This window comes from Cibotium barometz, chromosome 18, assembly GCF_041138505.1.
Source record: "Cibotium barometz isolate CiBa-2024 chromosome 18, ASM4113850v1, whole genome shotgun sequence".
Taxonomy (NCBI): Eukaryota; Viridiplantae; Streptophyta; class Polypodiopsida; order Cyatheales; family Cibotiaceae; genus Cibotium; species Cibotium barometz.
This window is the reverse complement of record NC_141063.1, coordinates 36,371,420-36,393,306: the sequence shown is the minus strand read 5'-3', so window position 1 is coordinate 36,393,306 and position 21,887 is coordinate 36,371,420. Positions and strand designations below refer to the sequence as shown.

Genomic DNA, 21,887 nt, shown 5'->3' with positions numbered 1-21,887 from the left:
TAGATGAGGAACACCTCATAACATGATCATCTTCTAGCATGTTGTCATCTAAATGTATTGCTTCTTTGCAACATTGATCGAATGTTTCCGGATTGGATACAATGATCAAGTTGTATAAGCTGTTATTCTTCAACCCATCATGAAACATCTCCTCTATTGAACATTATTTAATTTTTTCCATGACTAACAACGTGAGTCCAAGAGTTTTATCTCCGAAGGATAAAATCTCTAATGGATTCATTTGGTTGATGCTCAATTGAATAGAGTTCTGTTACTGCACTCCATCGATCACCTTGTCTAGAAAAGCCATGTATAAAGGCTGATTTCAAGGTTTTGAAGTTGGTCTTGATCGCCGGCATCAATGCGATGAACCATTGACTAGCTTTTCCCTCTAAGCATAAGTTCAACGCATGTACCTTAGTGGGGCAGTTGGGGTTTCCAAAGACTTCACATCTCTGTTCAAACATTTGAATAAATTGAACAGGGTCTGTTGTTCTGTCATATTTGCCTATAATTTTAAAAATTTGTACGGCCGTATTTCTGTACAAATCACTAAGGCCGTATGTAAGTGCCGTATGTAAGTGCTCTTGTTGGAAGAGACTCAATGAGTCCTTGGGCCACCCCCCTTCCTAGACTTTTTAGTATGTCCAAGGTGTGTGCATCCAGGAAAGGGTTGGTACTTATAGGACTTGTGGGAATGTTAGGCAAGGGACTAAAGCCCGGTGGGATCGAAGTCATAAGGGGTGTAAAACCCGATGACATGCTTGTTATAGGCATGGCCAATGGCATTGGGAGGTGAATTTGCAGTATAGATCTCAATGGCTCGAAGATGTCAGCCATTGGATTCAATCCTTGTGTGATCCCTAGCAATCCCTCCATTGTGGCCAGATCAAAGTGCCTAAATGCTCCTTAATGAGCAATCACATTTTTTTTTTTGCTTTTTATATTCTCCCACAGCCCGTTACAGCCTCAAGAGGCTTGGCGTACTCTTCGTTAGGTCAAACGGGTGTCTATTCGCCCCAATTAGCTTAGGCGCTGTACGCATGTGAACCTCCTCTTATATTTTTTCAGAAAAAGCGTATGCTAGGAACTTCCTAGATGGAAGAGGAGGTTCTAAAACCTATTTTCCATCACTGTCTCAAGACGAAAAAAATTTCAAGATTTTTTTCTCTGTTTCACAGCACGTTTTTGTTCCAAAAGGAATTTTAAAAAACTATGTATGAGAGAGTTGTAGTATTTTTGGAGTACTACAACTTTATTTCCCTGAGTTGTCCGTGATTTTGTCGTTTAGACCCTCAAAAAGTAGTTTGCATATGGCTTCTCGTCGTTTTCGCAGTTTTTACGATTTTTCGTGGTTTTTGGGCTGTTTTTTGCCTTGATTACTGGGTTGAATTTTTTTCGTCTCCTGCACTTTCATACCTGGACCTTTTCACGGCGTGAAACCATTTTTTAAATTTAAATTTAATTTATTTTTCCACAGCCTGCACTTTCACGGTCGGCACAGCGTGAAACCATTTTCTGCAGTTTCACGTTTTTTTTTAAAGTCTAGTGGGAAACACGAATTTCCCTTTTTTAGGGAGGAATATTTTTTTGAATTTAAAATGAAAGGTATATGGGTATTTTTCCAAAAAGGTAAGTAGGAATCAAAAGAGTCAACCTTTTAATGACACCGCTTACACTCTTCATAAATGACCCCCAAAATGGACAAATTGACAACTCATGAGCATCTACTCATTCAATGCTCATTAGCCTTAATGAGTTATGTAAAATAGTGATTAAGGATTAATCTAAGATTAATCCTTTCACTAATCTTTTCCTCTTTTACACTAATCAAGGACTCTAATTAACCATTAATGACACAATTGAGCACATCATTGGATTGAGCAAGGAAAAACTAATCTTTGTGCATCAACAATTGTGTAAATTAATCTAAATTAGGAGATTAATTAGACTCTTAATTATAGTCTCCTCTTTAAGGTAAAATTAAGCAAAGAGAATCAAATTTCTCCAATTGATCAAAAAATTGATGTGATTAGGTGTTTTGATGCATCTAGATGCTCTCAAAACACTCAAAATCCTCAACTTTGACTACTCATATAATCAATTTAGACCCCAATTAACATATTTTCTAAATTTTTAGCCTCTTGAACGAGATTAATCACCCTTAATGACAAAAACTAGTCCATTAAGAGAAATTAGTCAAATTCAAGGGTTTTTTGATGGTTTTAAGATTTTTTTTTTGAAATATTAAGCTACTCCTAATGCTTGCTAACACTCTAATCCAAACAATTTCAACAAAACATACACAATTAAACTAGAATTAATGATCTTAGATCTATGTTTAAACTAACGAGAGCTAATATTCACTAAGAATTGCATTCTTTGATGCAATGGATGTAAACTAAGACTAATACAAACTACGTGCAAGCCCTAAGAACATGACAACTCGTAAAAACAACAACAAAAACAATAAATTAATCTAAAATTTAAGCAAAAAGCATTCTTTTCAAAAATAAAAAAGAGAGCTATTCTACACCAAATCTCACACAAATCACCATCAATTCCACATCTTTTTCATGGGAAACCATTAATCAAGATAATGGGCAATGGGTTATGCGTAGATTAGAGAAAAAACGATGGAAAAAGCCAAGGGATGTTATGGCTCACCCCAACCCTCTTTGAAACACATCCAAAAAAAGATTACTTGGTGAACCGCAACTGTCGTGAGGATCTTTCCAACTGGCCGAGCTCATAACCCTTGAGGTCTCCAAGCTTTACAACTCCTTGAGAAGCAATTCCACCGCGTCTCCTGTGAGCATTGTCACACCGTCGCGTTGCACTACGGGTCCTTGTCTCTCCTCTCACGTCACTTCACTCACACACACACACTAGCATGCATTAGGGAGAGAGATTAGCAAGAGCAAGACTCAATTGCACAATGGGAGAATGTATTGTATTATGAGAGAAATTCACTTATGGACATGGCCATAAGTGTTTACACTCACTTAAACTATGGCCGGCCGGACACTTTAGGCTCATAAGAGGCCTAATGCTATTACAATGACTACTCTCATAATATATCCATGAAGTACATCACTTAGGACTTATCCTAACTTGCTACCACATGCTCTTGAAGCGGGAATCGCTATAAATACTCCGTCACACCATTATGGGGACGCTCGTCCAAGTTGTAGCTTTGGACACTATTGCTTTATATCTTGAATGTATGACCCTTTAGTGTATCTACCATGACTCCTTGATGTAAGATAATGGCGGTAGCTCTTGTTAATCCTAGATTTGGATTAACACCTGTTATACAAACCAAGTGGCTCTACAATATCCTTTTTTTTGGTCACCCATCTAATCGTGGTAAGTGGTAGCATTTCCAAAATGCTCAAACCATTCTAATTGAGGGAATTCCATTGAAAGGCTTTCAACAGACTTTTGGGTGTGTTTTGGGAAGTTGTGCTATTGCTCCTAATTAGCTAGAAGAGACAAAATTGCTTGAATTATCTGTGTTTATTGTGACATACTTCGTGAGAAAAAATGAAGAAACTGGTTTAAGGTGGAGTTGTATGTTTCATCTTGAACCGAACATAAATACGAGTTGGCATTAAACGACGTCACCTTAATCATATGGAAGTAAGCTACAAGTGAAGTGCCTACATACGAGGTACAATACCATGTAACAATACCCCAATGCAAAACAGGTAGAATTGTATGTCCCCTCTACCACCGAACAATACCCCAACGCAATGTGAATCAAATTTGACGGACTTGAAAGCGAGGAAAGAAATAGGTTGAAGTCCGTCTTGTTTTCCTCTCTTCTTTTCTGTCTACACAGAAGTTCCAAAAAGTTCTGCATCGCCCGCCTTCCACCATGTAAGTCCCCTCTCTCTCCCTCCCCTTTCTGTGTGTGTGTGTTTTTTTTTTCCATTTTCCAGTCATGTCTCTTCTATGATGTCTTCTACCGTAGCTTCCCTGCAGTTAATCCACTTTAGGGTTTCTCTGTTCACGGTGATGGAGGCTTTGAGTAATGAAAACCCTAAATCTGCCTTAGATGTGGCGCTTATGCCATTCAAGAAGAATATGGGGTACGGCCACCCATACATATAGGTTTCTAGGCCTGGTGTGTGTGTGTGCGCGCGCGCGCGCTTGTGGCGTTTATGCCATTCAAGGAGAATATGGACCACAGATGTAGGTGACGGCCAGCCTGGTGGAGTTTCTGCGAACCTTGCCTTACCTTTCAGTCAACAGCCAGGTGCCATTCTTAGAGTGCTCAAGCAGGTGTGCAAAACAATTGGCTCTTTGGAGGTACGTAGGATCAGTAGGAGCTACCTCAAGGTCCAAGGACCCAGATTCAAGATTTCTGCATTTTAACCTCTGCCGCTCGTTCAAAAATAAATAATCTAGCAGCTTGAAATCACGGCATTTATATTGTTTAAATCCCTCGTAGTTATCCGAAGGATAAGTCTCAGAATCTTCCTAGACACACCATGATTCATTTATTGTGATCTAACACAAACAACAGTTCTTAATATAAGCCTTCTTTACAAATTGCTGTGGGGAGACAATGAGGTGATAGCTCAAGTGGTAAAGGTGTTTGTCTAGGATCAGGAAGTCCTAGGAAGTTTTGGGTTCAAAACTCCACAAGGTGCTTCCTTGGCGGCATCGCTTGCGGGTGGATAAAAAAGCGCCTATGGGCGGATCTTGTGCATAAGGCTGGTTGGAATAAACAAATAAATTGTTGCGGTGAAAAATCTTGCATTTCAAAGCAACAATTCGGTACATATGGTATTTGAAGTCAAAAACTTAGCAATGGAAAGTGGAGCAGCTTGTGTGATGGAATTTCATGGAAAGAACAAGGACAAGACTGAGGCTTCATGTTATATTCTCCTTTTGACTCTCTCAACTTAGGATAGAGGAAGCGTAATCTTTTGTGGATTATTACAAGATGGGATGAAAGAGACCAAGGGTGTCCAAGAATGAGATAAAGACTCTTTGCTACACAACAATGTCTTAGAGTTTATGCATAATATTACAAGACAAGATGCTTGAGAGTGTGCACCCAATGATGCTTTTGTCAGAATATGCAGCGGAAATGATATCCAAACTTGGGTAGACAAGAGCAAGTAGACTGCAGAAAATAATCAGCACAAGAAACACTGAGAGATGTGTGTAAACTCTTCTCTATACACAAGATCCCGAAGATACTGAATGAGAAAGTGGAGGAGGATGGGGGGCAATATATACAAGCCCATGAGGGCAGTCGGCCAGCTCTAAAAGAGGCCCACGACTGGACAAAACCCACGACTGCTGAAAAATAGCAGTCGGCCAGCATCTGTTGCCCCATGCCTGCACAGAACAAGTCGGCCAGCACTCAGACAGCCCACGACTGCTACAGATGCAGTCGGCCAGCTTCAGAGTGCTCCTGGCATCAACTGGCAGCCCTCCAGCCACTAGAAAAAAATGGGAAAAATAGGGAAAAAATACGGGGAGTGTGGAAAAATGATATACGGGCGGGCACACCCACAACAGAGGCCCTGGTGTATACAACTGGACAGGAGATGACTTCTAACACCCCCTCTCAGCTCCTGGCTGTGTGACCAACCACTGGGAGCTGGGGTGCCGCCTGAGCAAATCCTGAGAGCGACTTCGTGAAGAGGTCCACCGTACTGTCCTCCGTCGAACAGAACTCCAGCAAGATGTCATCAGCAACGATCTGTTCACGAACAAAGTGCCTCTGGATGACCATGGGTTCCTCCAATGGAAGCCCAAACCTGCCATGCAACCTCCTCCTGCTGCTCCGTAGAACTGCTCCTGGGCTTGAAGTAGATCCCCTCGTGTCCGGATCTCCTCCCCAAACCGAGTCACTCCAACCGCGGAGTCGGACTCCATCCAACAATCCCCCTCCTGTGTAAAAGAGTCTCTGATCCTTCGCATGCCGCAGAAACCACAGGAAACGCGATCCTGCCTCCCAAAGAGACATCTGCAACCAAGAGCTCATCTGCCTCATCAGGAAGCTCCCGTCCAATCTGGTGTCCATCAACCAGATCAATGAACCATCCAGCTTCTGAGTCACAGAGACATCACACTGCTCACAAGGATCAACACCTGTTACGGTGCATAAACAAGTCCTGGAAACCTGATGAAACCTGTCAACCACCCCCTCTGAATCCGGAACCACAAAGCCTGGAGAAACCACCTCCTTCTGCAAGCAAACACCTGTCACCTGCCTGGCTTTCCGAAAGGTCCCCGTGGAAAGAACATCCTCAACTACTGGAAGTTCTATGTCCCGAACACGACGAGACATCAGAGCATAAGTGACCTGTTCAGCTTCCTCTGACTCACAAACACAAGAACTACCAACATCAGTACTGGAAAGTTCCTGCCAACTGCTGCCATCTACTGGCGAGCTATCCACCACCTGGTCTCGGAAAGCCCGCTCCTGCAGCGTATCCACACTTGAGTAGCCATGACCACAGTGCCACTCATCACAAACCTGAGGACCTGGGAGAGAGAGTGCTGAAAGCCTGTAAACTCCATTCTCCACTCCGCCTTCCCAAACCACTTGGCCTGTTGCTTTGTCCCGGAGAGCAACAAAATGCTCATCAAACTCCACCCGTACGCCAGTCTTGCACACCTGATGCACTGACAACAGATGAAAACCAAGTGTCGGAACATACAACACCTGGGAGGAATGCTTCCCCCCTCTGCCATCGGGAACTATCTCCATCCTGCCCTCACTGTGAACTGGGATAGTGGACGTATCCCTAGTAAGAATATGACCAGAAAGCCTGCAGAGATCCTGTAAACCGGAACGGGAAGGAGTCATGTGCCTGGAAGCACCACTATCGAGAATCCACTCCCGAGTATCCGTTGCGGAGAGTCCTCCAATCTCCTCCCTGCCTGAAGAAAATGAAGCATCGGTGTCCATCACCTCCAGGTGCACAAAAGCCGGAGTCTTCATGATTGCTGAGGAGTCTTCACCCTTCTCGGTCTTCCGCTTGGGACACTGCCTCCAGTAGTGGCCTTTCTCGCCACAATCATTACAGGTCCTCTCTGCCTTTAGTTTCTCGCGGTCAGCGTCGGACATCTTCTCAGAAGACTTCTCCGATGAAGCCTTCCCCTTGCCCGAGTTACGGCCTTTCGACCGTTGGCCAGTAAAGGCCTCCGAACCTCCACCTTGAGGAGGGTTCGTGAATCGTTCCTCTTGGTCCAAGACCATTGGCACAAGCTCCTCCCAAGTAATGGTGCTGAGCCTGCCACTCGTGATCAACGAGGAATAGAAAGCGGAATAGTGACCAGGCAAGTGGGAAAGTAACGTGATGGCCATATCTTCGGACGATATCTCTTTCCCAGCTTGAAGGACTTCCTGCTGAAGGGCCTGCAGCTTGTTAATGTGTTCCCGCATCGTCGAAGACTTTGCAGGGTTCATAACCCGCATCTGCACTTCCAAGGATATCCGCTTCATGGGTGACACCCTGTTGTACAAAGAAGCCAAGTGCTCCCATATGCCTCTCGCCAGCGTCATGTGCTTCACATGGTTGATCACCTGTGGTGTGCAATTGAGGAATATAAACGACCGGACCTTGGCGTTGACACGGTCCCACATGTGTGCCTGTGCCTCTCGGTCCTTCCTCGTCGATAAAACCTCCCCTTCCTCAGCTTCCGGCCTTGGCACCCCTTTGATAATAAAATCAGCAAGATCATATGACTCCAAAACTGACTCCATCATGACCTTCCAGATGCCATAATTGGACCCGTCCAACTGCCGATCCACTGGGAACGTGGGGAGAGTCGGAATCTTCACGTGCTTCTCAGCCATCTCGATTAAATCTGCCATCTCGGAGAGTAACCTGAAAGGGTGGGTGGGTGGGAAAAATCTGAAAATCAGAATATATGCAAGTGGCTGTCCAGCCCCTCTGCCCGCCTTCCTCTTGCACCTTCACTTCCCGTTCAGCCCGAAACAGTCCACCGATCAGCAACCTGTTGCTCCCCCTCTTGCTCAGAAAAACGCCCAAGATCTGCTAGAGCCTAGGGCTCTGATACCATGTCAGAATATGCAGCGGAAATGATATCCAAACTTGGGTAGACAAGAGCAAGTAGACTGCAGAAAATAATCAGCACAAGAAACACTGAGAGATGTGTGTAAACTCTTCTCTATACACAAGATCCCGAAGATACTGAATGAGAAAGTGGAGGAGGATGGGGGGCAATATATACAAGCCCATGAGGGCAGTCGGCCAGCTCTAAAAGAGGCCCACGACTGGACAAAACCCACGACTGCTGAAAAATAGCAGTCGGCCAGCATCTGGTGCCCCATGCCTGCACAAAACAAGTCGGCCAGCACTCAGACAGCCCACGACTGCTACAGATGCAGTCGGCCAGCTTCAGAGTGCTCCTGGCATCAACTGGCAGCCCTCCAGCCACTAGAAAAAAATGGGAAAAATAGGGAAAAAATACGGGGAGTGTGGAAAAATGATATACGGGCGGGCACACCCACAACAGAGGCCCTGGTGTATACAACTGGACAGGAGATGACTTCTAACAGCTTTGCCATGTCTTGCATCAAGGTTTGCGAATGATTATCTTTGTACAATTCTAGCTTGCCCACTAGTTGTAGATATTTACAACTTAGAATGCAAAAAGGATGTTTAGACATTATGATCCTATATATTAGCATCAAAAGTAAGAAAAATTGCCTTGTGCTTAAAGATGTCCATTGTTATGTCCCAACATGGCTAGGATTAGGGCTAGGGATGTGGACTAACCCTGGTTAGGTTCAGGGCTTAGTTGGGGCGTGGAGACTTGGAGGGTTCACATGTGGGTTAAGGGCATTGGTAGGATGAGGTCTAGATTGGCTTAGAGCTTATAATTGGCTGTCTCGGGCTAATAATGGCTAAAAGCTTATAAATAAAGCATGAAAGCTTATAAATAAAGTAAGGGCCAATAATATCTTGGTTATTGCTTTATAAGTGACCTTGGGGGAACTTCTGAGTATGTGGTAGAGAGGAGGACTAATAAGGCTGTGCAATGGCCATGGAGTTGCAAGGTGGGTGGCTTGGCCTAGTGGTATGGGACACTAGATTGGGGCCATTGGTACTAAGCAGGCTCATGGCAATTAGAACTTGGGCTCGGGTTGAGTCAAGAGGACTCTATGGTTGGGTGGTGAGTGAGTCGCTAGCCACAATCTATCGCGCTCATGTGATGCGTACGGTGTCAAAACTCATTAGGGTTTTGGTTCTAGGTCAGATGATCCCTGGGTGTGGTCTATGGAGACCTTACATTGGTATCAGAGTGTGGGTTTGACAAGATTGAACCCGAGGCATGGAAGTGGTACGTTACAGAACCCTCATGCGGGATAGTTTTCTTGCATCGATGTGTGGGAGAGACAAGGAAAAGCAAGATCCTTGAGCATGGATGTGCATAGTGTAGGAGAGAAGGTATACAAGCTACCATCATGTAGGGTGAGAATTGCTTGAGCACAAACCATGACACGGTTGGAAGTTTTTTGCTCCTTGCTTTTGCCATATTTTGTTGGTAGACAGGGATATGCAGAAAAGCAATGTGTATGTGGTTGTCACATGAGGAGAGGGAACAAGTGGGAGTGTGAAGCACATGAAGGGAGTGGAGATGCCATGAGGTAAGCAAGGGCGGCTACGAGGTTTGGCTCCTAGTGGTTAGGAGCCATGTAACATGACTACTATGCAGAGGCGTGCTTAATGATGATTAACGCAAAGCAATAAAGATTAACGCTAATCACATGCTCATGACATAGAGACGTAGAGAGAAGGAGAAGAGAAGGTCTTTACCTAACCTACTCCTACTATATATTACTGAATGAATGAGTAATTACAATGATTGTCATAGATCCAATGTAGATCTAGACTATGAATGTTATGAATGAACTTATGCTTACTGTTCTCCACTGTGTGTTAATGGAAAACATTGATTTGGAGATCTACTTGGTTGATCCAAACTGTTAGTTTGCTTGGTCTTGGCTCTGCAATCTCTGTCTTTGAATGATTATGAATGACCTATGACTTGCCTTTATATAGGAAAGTGATAGCAAGTCGTAATCAGGTCGGTTTTCACTTTTCAGGCCATAAAAATTCATCAAAAATGTCATAAAATATGTTCATATTGTGTCCATAATATGTCCGAACCATTGGTGCATGTCGTGGGCACCTCCGGGCACCTATAGGGCCACCAAATTGGCTCCAAATTGCCCATATACGACCTTAAACTTTGCCCTTAAGGTGGCTGTAAGGAATAATCATATCTACGTGGCACCGGATTAAGGTGTGCATGTGACAAGCTAGACCTCATGGCCATGGAGCTGCAAGGTGGGTGGTTTGGTCTAGTGGTATGGGATGCTAGGTTGGGGCCATCGTCACTGTAATGTGCGGAAGCTCTGAGTAGTCTTCTTTCAGTCCTAAGCACTGCATAGGAACACTTGATGCAGCATAGACAGAGAATAGAGAAAGAGAGATGGCTGTATATTGAGTATATTCATGGAGTACGAAAGGGTACAATGTCTGTGGCCTTAGGCCTTCCCAAAAGTTAAACAAAACCCTAATCTAAGACCCCACTCCATTGGGCAATGTGATGAATCAAATAATTGAGTGGCTTAGCTGTTAATAGGCCCAAGGTATGTCCAAGGAACTGACTGACCAGCAGTCAGCCAGTAGAAATACCAAATAATTCTATATGTTGCTGACATGCTCTTGAAACATTCCACTTTGGCCGATAGATCTTTGTCCACTTGGAAGTCTTTTGTGCACACCTAGACCCATGCTAAAGCCCTAACCTAGATGTGTATCTATTGCCTATCTGGATTAGCCTTGGATAAGGCATGTCCATGTGCATGCACATGACATCCCCTTCTGCCAAACTTCATGATGTGATTCTAATTTTTGGCCTTGGATGTCTGTCATCATCCCTTGTCTCCACATATGGACTCCCATACGTGTCATCCTTCCCGTCCTGGCAACCTTTTCACTGAAAACCTTCCCTTAGGTCTCAGAATCCACTCCAAGTATGTAGAGAGCTTGACATCTATTCCACTTTGTCCCCTTGCCTTCTTCCCTCTCCTTGAACACAAACATGAATCCTTCTTCTGAAAACCGATCTCGACACCCTTGGCTCCACCCCTCAGATGAACTTCATCCGTTGGTGTCACCAGCCTGGACATTTCCTAGTATGAAAGGGGTGTGGTGGTATCAAATCCCCACGGATCCCCTCGTGATCGATCTTGGTTCGAAACTCGAATCCTGCAAACAAACGAACAAACAAACAAGCAAGGGGGTGCAGGCCTGACTCACCTTCCAACCATGACAGCCGTGGGCGAGCCCACAGTCTTGGCTGTCCCCACCAAGCCACGAGCTGAGCTAACTAGGATGACGTACCGACCAATCTCCTCCTCGCGACGTCCCATACCGCCACGAAGCTGCCCCGGGCCTCGAGACTGCTGCCGGCCTCGGCTGCGTAAAGCAGGTGTACGTCTGCACTAGATCCAGGCTCCAAGACCATAGAGCTCTCACAAACTCACGAGATTCTTTATATCCCAATAACTAACCTTGGCCTCCCTTTTATAGGCTCTTGGCTGGTCATCGGGCGTCCACACTTGGCCGCCCGCCCGTCCATACTTGGGTGCCCGCCTGTTAGTATTTCCCTAACTCAGCTCGTCAATCAGCCTGCCTAGTTCCAAGCTTCCCCAAGCCTCGAAACTAGTCTTGCGTGCGTGTAGCACACGGTAGATACACACTGTGCACATGACATACTCCCCTTCCTCTAAGAGCTCACTCCTGAGCTCACTAAAAAGCCAGGGTAATCTCTCTGAAGAGTAGTCAATGTCTCCCATGTAGCGTCCTCCTCAACACGATCCTTCCACTTGATCTTGTATTCCGTGATAAGCGTATTACGCAATCTTCTTTCACGAAATCCAAGAATCTTTTCAGGTTCGTGCGGAACAAATGTCATATCCGCGACATCTATGATTTCTTGAGGAGTAACTAACTGATCTGCTCCACCCAGTACTTCCTTAAGTCTACTGACATGAAATACAGGATGGACTTTCACATGAGAAGGCAAATCCAATTCATATGCAACTGAACCAATCTGTCGTGTAACACGAAATGGTCCACAGTATCTAGGGGATAATTTCGGAGATCTACCTGTCCGTAAAGTCTCGGAATAATTGGGAACTCGCAAATACACCATCGTTCCTTCAGAGAACTCTCTAGGTGAACGATGTCTATTAGAATAAAACCTGTCTCGGTCTTGAGCACTTCTAATAGATTCCTTTGCAACTTGTAACATTTCCTGCATATCTTGCAAAAAATTACGTGCTGCATCATGCTGAAGTCCTGAGAATCCTACTGTAACAGGTGATCTTTGTTGAAAACCATACATAAGCATGAAAGGACTAAACTCTGTACTCGTATGCTTAGTACTGTTATATGCAAATTCTAACATAGGAAGATAATCCTCCCATGAACTCTGTCTTTTGGATACATATGCTCGAAGCATATCCTCCAAAATCTGATTCACTCTTTCAGTCTGGCCATCAGATTGAGGATGATCAGAGGAACTCAAATTCAAAGTTGTTTCCAACTTCTCAAAAACAAGTTTCCAAAAATCACTCGTAAGCTTAGAGTCCCTATCACTGACTATGTCCTGCGGTAACCCGTACAGTCTAAACAATTGCTCAATAAACTGCTGTGCTAATTGCGTAGCTGTAATAGTCTTCCGGGTTGGTAAAAATCTAGCCATTTTTGTCAAGCGATCTACCACAACCCAAATAGAATCGTGGCCTTGATGTGTTCTTGGCAATTCGGTAATAAAATCCATGGAAATACTTTCCCATTTATTACCTGGGATTTGCAAAGGATGCAACAACCCAGCCTGTCTAAAGCGTTCAGCTTTATTTGCCTGACAAATTTGACACTCGAGAACATAATCTTCTACATACCCTTTCATCTTTGGCCAATAAAAAGTGTGTTTCACTAACGATAGTGTCCTGTGTACCCAGGGTGTCCAACAGAAGGGGCGTCGTGACACTCCTTAAGAATCTTGGACCTAATGTCCGGGATCTGTGGTACACAAATTTTGTCATTACGAAATAGTAAACCATTCCGAATCATCCACTGGCCTCCTGCAGCCTGAATGGTAGACTGCTCAGTCATCGAGTCTTGGTCAATCAATGAGCTCCCGTCCTGGATCTTCTGCCAAAATGGACCAAAATAACTATCAGTCCTGCAAAGCCCTCTCAATGACTGAAATAAGTCAGTAGAAATCTCGGTGAACGACAAAGAATTCATCTCTCTAATCTGACTAAGCGCATCTGCAATACTATTCATGGACCCTTTCCGATAACGGATCTCAAAATCAAAATCTTGCATTAACTCTGCCCAAGATTTCCGAAGAAAAACAACAAAACTGAGAAAAGAACGAAGTTGTTTCACTGTTCGTGGTATAGGCCAGTCCAGAACCTTCTGAACTCGGTCATAGTCAATGCTCAATCCATCTCTAGTGATCTTGTGTCCCAAGTAAATGATGTCGGTCGTAAAGAACTCACATTTACTTAACTTAGCATATAGTCGATTCTGTCTTAAAATAGATAAGACAATCGTGAGGTGTTTGACATGATCCTCAAGAGTACGACTATAAATCAAAATATCATCCAGGAACACCACCATAAATTTTCCCAAATGTTCACGAAAAAGATCGTTCATCATTTGCTGGAAAGTGGCTGGAGCATTGGTTATAACCCAAAAGGTAATACGAGAAACTCGTAATGGCCATACCTAGTCCGAAAGGCGGTTCTTTCGACATGCCTTTCATGAATACGTATCTGGTGATAGCCAGTACGTAAATCTATCTTCGTGAAATATTTCGCTCTTGCTAACCGGTCAATCAGGTCATCTGATCTAGGGAGAGGATAACGGTTCTTAATTGTCAGCTTGTTCAATCTCTTGTAATCTATACACATTCGCCAGGTATTGTCCTTCTTTCTCCTAAGCAACACAGGTGCACCCCAAGGTGATTTACTTGGACGGATCTGGCCCATCCTCAAATAATCTTCGAGTTGTTTAGCCAACTCATTTTCCTCAGCTTGGCTTATCCTGTAAGGTGGAATACTGACAGGATGAGCACCAGGGATCAAGTCAATACGATGATCTATTGCCCGTTCAGGTGGTAAACCCGATGGCAGTTCCTTACGAATTACGTCTTGAAACGAATCAAGTATCTTTTGTAATTCTTTGCTTTCAAACACACTTAATTCATTTACATCCATGGAAGGGATGAGAAAAGAAGAAAGTGGTATCAAGACACAATGGAAAGCGGTATACAAAGAAGAATCCATTATATTTCCAAAATCAATTGTATTTACAAGAGGTCCCTGAGAGGGATGGATACAATCACCTAAAATACTATACTTGGTGTCCCTATGTTGAAAAGAAAAAATATGACTAGACCAATCTATCTGGACGTCAAGAGTCTTAAACCACTCAATCCCTAATAACAAGTCTACATTTACCATATGCATTACATAGCATTCCAGAGTATCTTTGTAGTCTTGAATCTGAATTGGAAGCATCTCGACCTTGCGATCCCAAACTTGCCTTCCCGCAGGTCCTCATAGGTATGGTCGCTGAGTGTCGTATCAAGACTCAATTTCTGCACAAGTTTGTAGTTAACAAAGTTGTGTGAACTGCCAGGGTCTAAAAGAATGTGAATCTTATGGCCATTCACTTCTCCATAAACTCGCAGAAGATCATGCAAGCCAAATACTTTAGAATGGAACAGACAATCAGAACAAGTACTAGGGCGAGAAAGTATAGTAATTGACGTACCTGTCAAAGACAACTGGTTAGCTGCCTTTGGCTTGGGTCCTGCGTTTGCCTTGGTACTCTTTTGCTTTGGGCACTCGTCACGCATGTGTCCTTTTTCTTCGCAGATAAAACAACGTCCTTCCTTCTTGAGCTTTAAAGCCCTAAGGAGTCGTTTCTTCTTCGCTGGTGTCGAACTGGAACTCTTCGAAGGTTGGTCTGAAGACTTTCCTTCTGTCGTGTTAGCCACAGGTGCGGAGAACTTTCTTTTATGCTTGTTCCCCTGCTCGGTAACGGGTTTCGACTTGGAAGAGACCATTGTATCATCATAGATACGAGCTGAATGAATGGCCTCGTCCAATGTTTTACATTTGTTATTTTTAACCTGTAATCGATACGAGTCTGGTAAACCAGCTACGAAAAACCCCAAAAGAGTAGTGGAATCCATCTTTGTAGCTTTCATCTGCAAGTCACGAAACTTCTGGAGGTAGACCTCATAAGTGAGGTGCTGCGAGGTCATGGTCAAAGCTGAAAACCGGGCAACAACATCATAATCATCCTCTTTCTTGAGGAATTCTTTCTTGAAAACGTCTTCAAATTGTGCCCAAGTCGTTGGCTTAGGGTTGAGTTCCTTCCACCAAAGCAAAGGTTTGCCGGACAGGAAACCTGCTGCTAACTGGATCCTCTTTCGATCATCATATGGATGAAACTGAAAGTGAACTTGCCACTTGTGTAGCCACGTGTCCACGATCTCCTTGTTGGTGCGCTGCTTTTGCTCGCCCCCGAACGATTCCGGAGTAATGTTGGGGCCTAAAGCTGAAGCCAAGGTATCCATACCCGAGAAAGTAGAGAGGGTAGTGGTCAATAGAGAAATGGAGTTCTGCAAAGCTTGCATCTGGGCTGCGATTTGTGCCTGACGTTCCGTCGAAGAAGCTTCGAGAGCTACTTTGAACTCTTTGAAATCTGATTTTGACACAAAATCGTCAAAGAGATCGGCATCGGTACCTTCCGTAGGCAAGCCTTCGCGTTCCACAAGGGGCTCCAACTCCGATTCTTGGGTTGACATCGTGAAGAGGGTATGTGGAGAGAAAATTCGATCTTTGCACAATGAAAGTGCGAGCGAACTTGAGAGCTTGAGAGCTTGAAAACTTGAGAGATGTGTGGCAAGAAGCCCACTTGAGGGGGTTTATAAGGGGTTCCAAAAAAACTAAAAGTCCCCAAAAGCTAACTTTGGCTTTTGCCTTTGCTTTTGTGTTTTTTTTTCTTGAATAAATAAATATATATGTATATATATATTAATATATATGTGTATATATATATATATATATATATATATATATATATATATATATTGTTGGGTCTATGAAAACTCGGTAGGGTTTTGGTTCTAGGTCAGATGATCCTTGGGTGTGGTCTATCGAGACCTTACATTGGTATCAGAGCGTGGATTTGACAAGATTGAACCCGAGACATGGAGGTGGTATGTGATAGAATCCTCATGCGGGCTACTTTTCCTGCATGGATGTGTGGGAGAGACAAGGAAAAGCAAGAGTCCTGAGCATGATGTGCATAGGGTAGGAGAGTAGGTATAAAAGCTACCTACATGTAGGCTGAGAATCGCTTGAGCACAAACCATGACACGGTCGGAAGTTTTTTGCCCCTTGCTTTTGCCATATTTTGTTGGTAGACAAGGACATATAGAAAAGCAACATGTATGTGGTTGCGTCACACGAAGAGAGGGAGCGGATGGGAGCGTGAAGCACATGAAGGGGGTGGAGTGTAACATGCGGAAGCTTCGGAGAAGAATCGGTAACTTAATGCTTAGAAATCAGCACTCTTTTCGCGACGGAATTAATGCACAAACTGAATGAAGATGTGCAGAAAATGGAGAGAGAGAGAGAGAGAGAGAGAGAGAGAGAGAGAGAGAAGAAAGAAAGAAAGAAAGATAGATTAACGTCTACGAGAGGCCAAAGTCGGCCTATGAGACAAAAAATAATACAACTGTGTTCTTCCAGTCATCGGAAGAAAAGAAAGAAAAGAAAAAGTGTGCATGTGTTTGGATACAACTGTGAATCATCATGGATCGGTGGAGCCCATATACAAACAATATAAGGGGGGGTGGGGATGTGGATGGAGTGCTAAGGCAAGATGCATCTCTATATGCTGAAGGGGTAGTACAAGCATGCTATGCAGATTTATGTCTAACTCCATCCAGTGCCATAAGAGAGAGAGGACATAGTATTGGGTCCCAAATACCCTCTGTAGACCACGGATGGTGTATTTGCTTTATTAGAATGATGTGAATCTGAAAAGAAAATACAAAAAACCTTGACCTTTCTTGGTTGGGAATTCCCTGCCCTTGACTTGCAGTCCTTCACCCCTTTGCTTAGCACCTTCTTGGCTTGTCTAGCCTCTTTATGCTTGAGCTCTTGGTGAGAAAATGAGATGAACAATTGGGATTATGGACTCTCCTATTTATACTACTCCATCTAGAGCAGTCGGCCAGTTCTAACCCAGGCGGCCAGCATAAAATACTCCCACGGCTGAGTTTTCAGCATTTAATGCTGAAATAAATCACATAAAATGCTGCGTTTTTTTCCCTAACTGGTTGGGCATCATGCGCCTGATTTTGGATGGCTGGACAAGGCTTTTGCAAACATCTTGAGGGCTGGGCAGCCTGTATGGGCTGCCCCATACCTGCCCTATAGCTACACAAAGGCTGCATCTCCTGAAATCTGCCTTTAGCTTGCCCCTAGGGCTGTCCTACAGCCCGTCCATGGCTGGTGGGTTTAGCGAGGGCCTTCCTGGCCCTCATGGGGGTGGTTCCACACTATCCCCATGCCCACACAAAGACCCGGGGTAGCCCTATGGGCTGGCCCCTTGTTCTAAACGCAAATCCTAACTAACTACTCAGTGATCTGGCGTCCGGTACCATACCAGATACACAGAATCACTGACATCATTCCAGAGGGAGACTCACAGCGCGGACTGGCACTATTTCATGTGCAGGACAATGCACACCTGACCTCGGACGACTGAAGTGCGGGATGCACGTGACATGGAGTCACCATGAGGTAAGTAGGGGTGGGTAGGAGCCAGCCAAGGGCAGGTAGAAAAGCAACGTGTGTGTGGTTGCATCGCACGAGGGGAGGGGGACCGGGGTGGTTGGGAGCCTAAAGCACATGAAGGGGGTGAATGGGAGTCTGAAGCACATGAAGGGGGTGGTCGCCATGAGGTAAGCATGGGCGGCTAGGAGTCCACCAAAAGCCAACCAAGGTGGCTAGACCTACCTGCCCAAGCCACCTCCATACAGTGAGCCTATGGTGGCCAAGAGGGGGGGCAGACTTGGCTCTGGGGGCCAAACGGCAGACGAGGTAAAGTTGGTCCATTTGCGCATAGGTCTCCACATGTCAATAGACATAGGCGTAGCCCATCATGGCGTGTAGGCCATGTAGTAGGGCCTGATCGTGCACGAACATAGTGCGCAAGGCAAAAGGTGAAGCGCGGGCTCGGACAACGAGCCTGTGCAGATCGTGTAGGCAGTTTGGACAGTGAGCAGAGGAGGGCTACGTATAAGTATGGTTGGGCACATGTGATTGTAGTGGGCTGTGTGGGAGAAGGAAGGCTAAAAGAGGCGTGAATGATTAAACAGGAAAAAGCATGAGTTAAAAAAAGCATAAGTGAGCTTTTTTTTTTTTGGTGGGTGAACACTAGTAGGACCAACCAGGGCACTTTTTACCCTCCATAAGGGGGGTTTTTTCAGCAAGAAGCAGCCAACAGTGACCACTTTGAGCTATGAAGCTGAGTACATGGCAGCTTTTACATCGACTGTTGAATGTGTTTGGCTTAGCCTCCTTATGGTTGATTTGGGTGTAGGACAGTGGTCCTCCACTATTTTCCAACAATCAAAGCGTAATGACAATTACGAGGAACCCGGTGTTTCATGTTAGCACTAAGCATATTGAGGTGCATTATCACTATGTGAGGGAAAGACTCTCTACAAGAGAGATCAACTTGGTATATGTGTCTACAGTGTACACATGATATCTTGGCATATTAGTTCATGAAGGCATTTCCTTGTGAAAAGTTCGAAGCTTTCCATAAAGCTTTGGGCTTGTTGTCTTTTGGGGATTGATCTACCATCCATGTACATGTTCACTTCATCACTCCTAGGGGGTGATTTGTTGCCAGATGCACGCGTATGGATGGGTGATTAGTAGGACCAGCCGGGGAGCTTTTTTACCCTCCATAAGAGGGGTTTTTTCCCCGAACTCTTATGCTTGTGAACTTGCCCTTATTTCACTTGTAATGTTTACTTATATTGTACTTTGGCAATACATCGGGGTTTGTGTCTTTCCTTGTACTCCCATGACTGGAGTCCTCTGTGGCTCTGTGTGTGTGTGGGTTCTTGTGCTTGGCTGCACCTTCTCTCCAAAGGGCAATCAATAACTATTTAAGTGACCTTGGGGGCACTTATGAGTTATTGAGGTATCCACGCGGTAGAGAGGTGTGAGAATACGCAGCGGAGATGATGACCAAATCTGGGAACACGAGTAAAAACGCAGGCAGAAAAACAGCACAAGAGAGAGAGAGATGTAGGCGTGTAACTCTGCTCTATATACACAAGAAGATCCCGAGAAATGATACAAATAAGGTATGGGGGCTGGGGTCCTATATATACATCCCATAGAGGGTAGTCGGCCAGCAGAAAGAATGCCCACGACTGATGAAAAGGTCCCACGACTACATAAATGCAGTCGGCCAGCAAACAGGTGCCCACGACTGATGAAATCCAGTAGGCCAGCAGCCCAGTAGCCCACGACTGATCAACACGGAGTCGGCCAGCATTGGGGTGCTCCTGGCATCACCTGGCAGTCCTCCCAAACCTCAGAAAAATGGGAAAAATAGGGGAAAAATGCGGGGAGTGAGGAAAAATGATAAAACACCTGATAAGGGCGGGCACACCCACAACAAAGGCCCTGGTGTATAAATCTAGACAGGAGATGACTTCTAACACCCCTCTCTGCTCCTGGCTGTGTAACCAACCATTGGGAGCTGGGGTGCCGCTTGAGCAAATCCTAAGAGAGTGACTTCGTGAAGAGGTCCACCGTACTGTCCTCCGTCGAATAGAACTCTAGCAAGATGTCATCAGCAACGATCTGTTCATGAACAAAGTGCCTCTGGATGACCATGGGTTCCTCCAGTGGAAGCCCAAACTTGCAATGTAACCTCCTCCTGCTCTGTAAAACTGCTCCTGGGCCATAAGTAGATCCCCTCGTGTCCGAATCTCCTCCCCAAACCGAGTCACTCCAACCGTGGAGTCGGACTCCATCCAACAATCCCCCTCCTGTGTACAAGAGTCCATGATCCTTCACATGCCGCAGAAACCACAGGAAACGCAATCCTGCCTCCCAAAGAGACATCTGCAACCATGAGCTCAACCGCCTCATCAGGAAGCTCCCGTCCAATCTGGTGTCCATCAACCAGATCCATGAACCATACAGCTTCTGAGTCACAGAGACATCACACTGCTCACAAGGATCACCACCTGTTACGGTGCACAAACAATACCTGGAAACTTGATGAAACCTGTCAACCACCCCCTCTGAATTCGGAACCACAAAGCCTGGAGAAACCACCTCCTTCTGCAAGTAAGCACCTGCCACCTGCCTGGCTTTCCAAAAGGTCCCCGTGGAGAGAACATCCTCAACTACTGGAAGTTCTATGTCCCGAACACTACGAGACATCAGAGCATAAGTGACCTGTTCAGCTTCCTCTGACTCACGAACACAAGAACTACCAACATTAGTACTGGAAAGTTCCTGCCAACTGCTGCCATCTACTGGCAAGCTATCCACCACCTGGTCTCGGAAAGCCCGCACCTGCAGCGTATCCACACTTAAGTGGCCATTACCAGACTGCCACTCATCACAAACCTGAGGACCTGGGAGAGAGAGTGCTGAAAGCCTGTAAACTCCATTCTCCACTCCGCCTTCCCAAACCACTTGGCCTGTTGCTTTGTCCCGGAGAGCAACAAAATGCTCATCAAACTCCACCCGTACGCCAGTCTTGCAAACCTGATGCACTGACAACAGATGAAAACCAAGTGCCGGAACATACAATACCTGGGAGGAATGCTTCCCCCCTCTGCCATCGGGAACTATCTCCATCCTGCCCTCACTATGAACTGGGATAGTGGACGTATCCCTAGTAAGAATATGACCAGAAAGCCTGCAGAGATCCTGTAAACCGGAACGGGAAGGAGTCATGTGCCTGGAAGCACCACTATCGAGAATCCACTCCCGAGTATCCGTTGCGGAGAGTCCTCCAATCTCCTCCTTGCCTGAAGAAAATGAAACATCGGTGTCCATCACCTCCAGGTGCACAAAAGCCGGAGTCTTCATGATTGCTGCTGAGGAATCTTCACCCTTCTCGGTCTTCCGCTTGGGACACTGCCTCCAATAGTGGCCTTTCTCGCCACAATCATTACAGGTCCTCTCTGCCTTCAGTTTCTCGCGGTCAGCGTCGGACTTCTTCTCAGAAGACTTCTCCGATGAAGCCTTCCCTTTGCCCGAGTTACGGCCTTTCGATCGTTGGCCAGTAAAGGCCTCCGAACCTCCACCCTGAGGAGGGTTCGTGAATCGTTCCTCCTGGTCCAGGACCATGGGCACAAGCTCCTCCCACGTGATGGTGCTGAGCCTGCCACTGGTAATCAACGACGAGTAGAATGCTGAGTACGAAGAGGGCAAATGTGACAGCAACGTGATGGCCATGTCCTCTGACGATATCTCCTTCCCAGCCTGAAGAACTTCCTGTTGAAGAGCCTGCAGCTTGTTAATATGCTCCCGCATCATCGACGACTTTGCAGGGCTCATAACCTGCATCTGTACTTCCAAGGAAATCCTCTTCATGGGCGATACCCTGTTGTAAAGTGAGGCCAAATGCTGCCATATATCTCTGGCCAGCGTCATGTGCTTTACATGATTGATTACCTGTGGTGTGCAGTTGAGGAAAATAAACGAACGGACCCTGGCGTTGACACGATCCCAG

At 45.3% G+C, this 21,887-nt stretch overlaps 1 protein-coding gene across 1 annotated transcript in view; it reads left to right on the top strand.

Moving 5' to 3' along the window:
- Positions 1–3,729: 3,729 nt before the first annotated feature.
- The window catches only part of LOC147629263 (cytochrome b-c1 complex subunit 6-1, mitochondrial-like), a 57,915-nt gene continuing 39,757 nt past the window's right edge, over positions 3,730–21,887 (top strand). The window contains exon 1 of the mRNA XM_086812526.1: positions 3,730–3,882. Within this exon, the coding sequence (XP_086668652.1) occupies positions 3,881–3,882 (2 nt within the window). The 5' untranslated portion in view covers positions 3,730–3,880. The remainder of the gene's footprint in view (positions 3,883–21,887) is intronic.